General features: G+C 35.0%; 1 protein-coding gene across 2 annotated transcripts in view; it reads left to right on the top strand.

Moving 5' to 3' along the window:
- The window catches only part of LOC103582065 (septin-11), a 25298-nt gene extending 24728 nt beyond the window's left edge, over positions 1 to 570 (top strand). For both annotated transcript variants that reach the window (XM_008563752.1, XM_008563746.1), the window contains one exon: positions 107 to 570. In XM_008563752.1, coding sequence (XP_008561974.1) covers positions 107 to 110 — 4 coding nt within the window. In that variant the 3' untranslated portion in view covers positions 111 to 570. The remainder of the gene's footprint in view (positions 1 to 106) is intronic.
- Positions 571 to 1061: the final 491 nt, after the last annotated feature.

Here is a 1061-nt window from a genome sequence, read left to right as displayed (position 1 = left end):
TTTGGGGGTTTTTTTTTTTTTTTTTTTTTTAACATTTGCATGAACAGAGATGGCTGCAATTTTTTCATTTGGAGTGTGCTATTGATACAATGTTTTTATTTTTCAGCTGACCATCTGCCTCTTGAGAGAGAGAAGTGGGCATCCTTCCTTTAAATTCAGGAACCATTGTTTTATTTGACTTTTTCTGTTACCTGCATCCCTTATATAAGTTGTTTTGGGTTCAGGATTGTTTTGGGGAAAAAAAAAAATCCAGTTAGTCAGTTCTGTTTTTTGTATTGGTTATTCAAACTTACCTTTGTTATCAAAATTGTGACAGTTTTAAGCTCACTTCAAGGGGAAATTTAAGTACAGTTTAAGTTACAAAATTCTGTTTATATGCTCTCCTTATCTTGGATACGACCCCAAGAAATCCTTTTTTGTTACTGGAGTTTTGACCTACAAGTCTTAATAATGTGCCAGCGTTGGGTAAATGACTTTTCTGCCTCTGGGGCTCAATTTATATTTAAAGATACCTTACAATAACTTACTGGCCTATCCCTGCCTTTTTATTTATTGTGAAGCTCTCTTTTACCTTGTGTCCACAATTTTTTTAACAAGATACAGGTGTATTGGACCACGGGAAATGAACCCCAAACAAGTACATGTCCCAGATAATAGCATCATTAACATTAGTTCTGATTCACATTGTCTTCTCGGAGTTAACTGGGTTGCTTTTTCGACAAAATCTGCAAAAAACCTGCTGGGAATCAAAGCGTTTAGACTGGATCACTTAACATCCAAATACACACTTCAAACACTTGAGTGAACCTGTGATTTCTAATGCTGATGCATTTGTGGCAAATCAGATTCAGGACTAGATTACTTTATTCGCAGTCACCTCTTAGGGGCAGTTTTCATAGTCATGGGACAATTTTCAAATCTTGTTATCTATTGTAGAACATGGACATGCATTTTAAGTTACCTTTCAATTTTATTACTTGTCTATAGCTTTGCTTATTTTCATCTTCATTTTTCAGCCCCATAATAGGTAGCTTATAAAAGTATACTATTGGTGGCATGAC

The sequence above is a fragment of the Galeopterus variegatus genome, unplaced genomic scaffold, assembly GCF_000696425.1.
Source record: "Galeopterus variegatus unplaced genomic scaffold, G_variegatus-3.0.2 Scaffold14782, whole genome shotgun sequence".
Lineage (NCBI taxonomy): Eukaryota > Metazoa > Chordata > Mammalia > Dermoptera > Cynocephalidae > Galeopterus > Galeopterus variegatus.
This window is presented reverse-complemented; position numbering and strand designations above follow the sequence as displayed.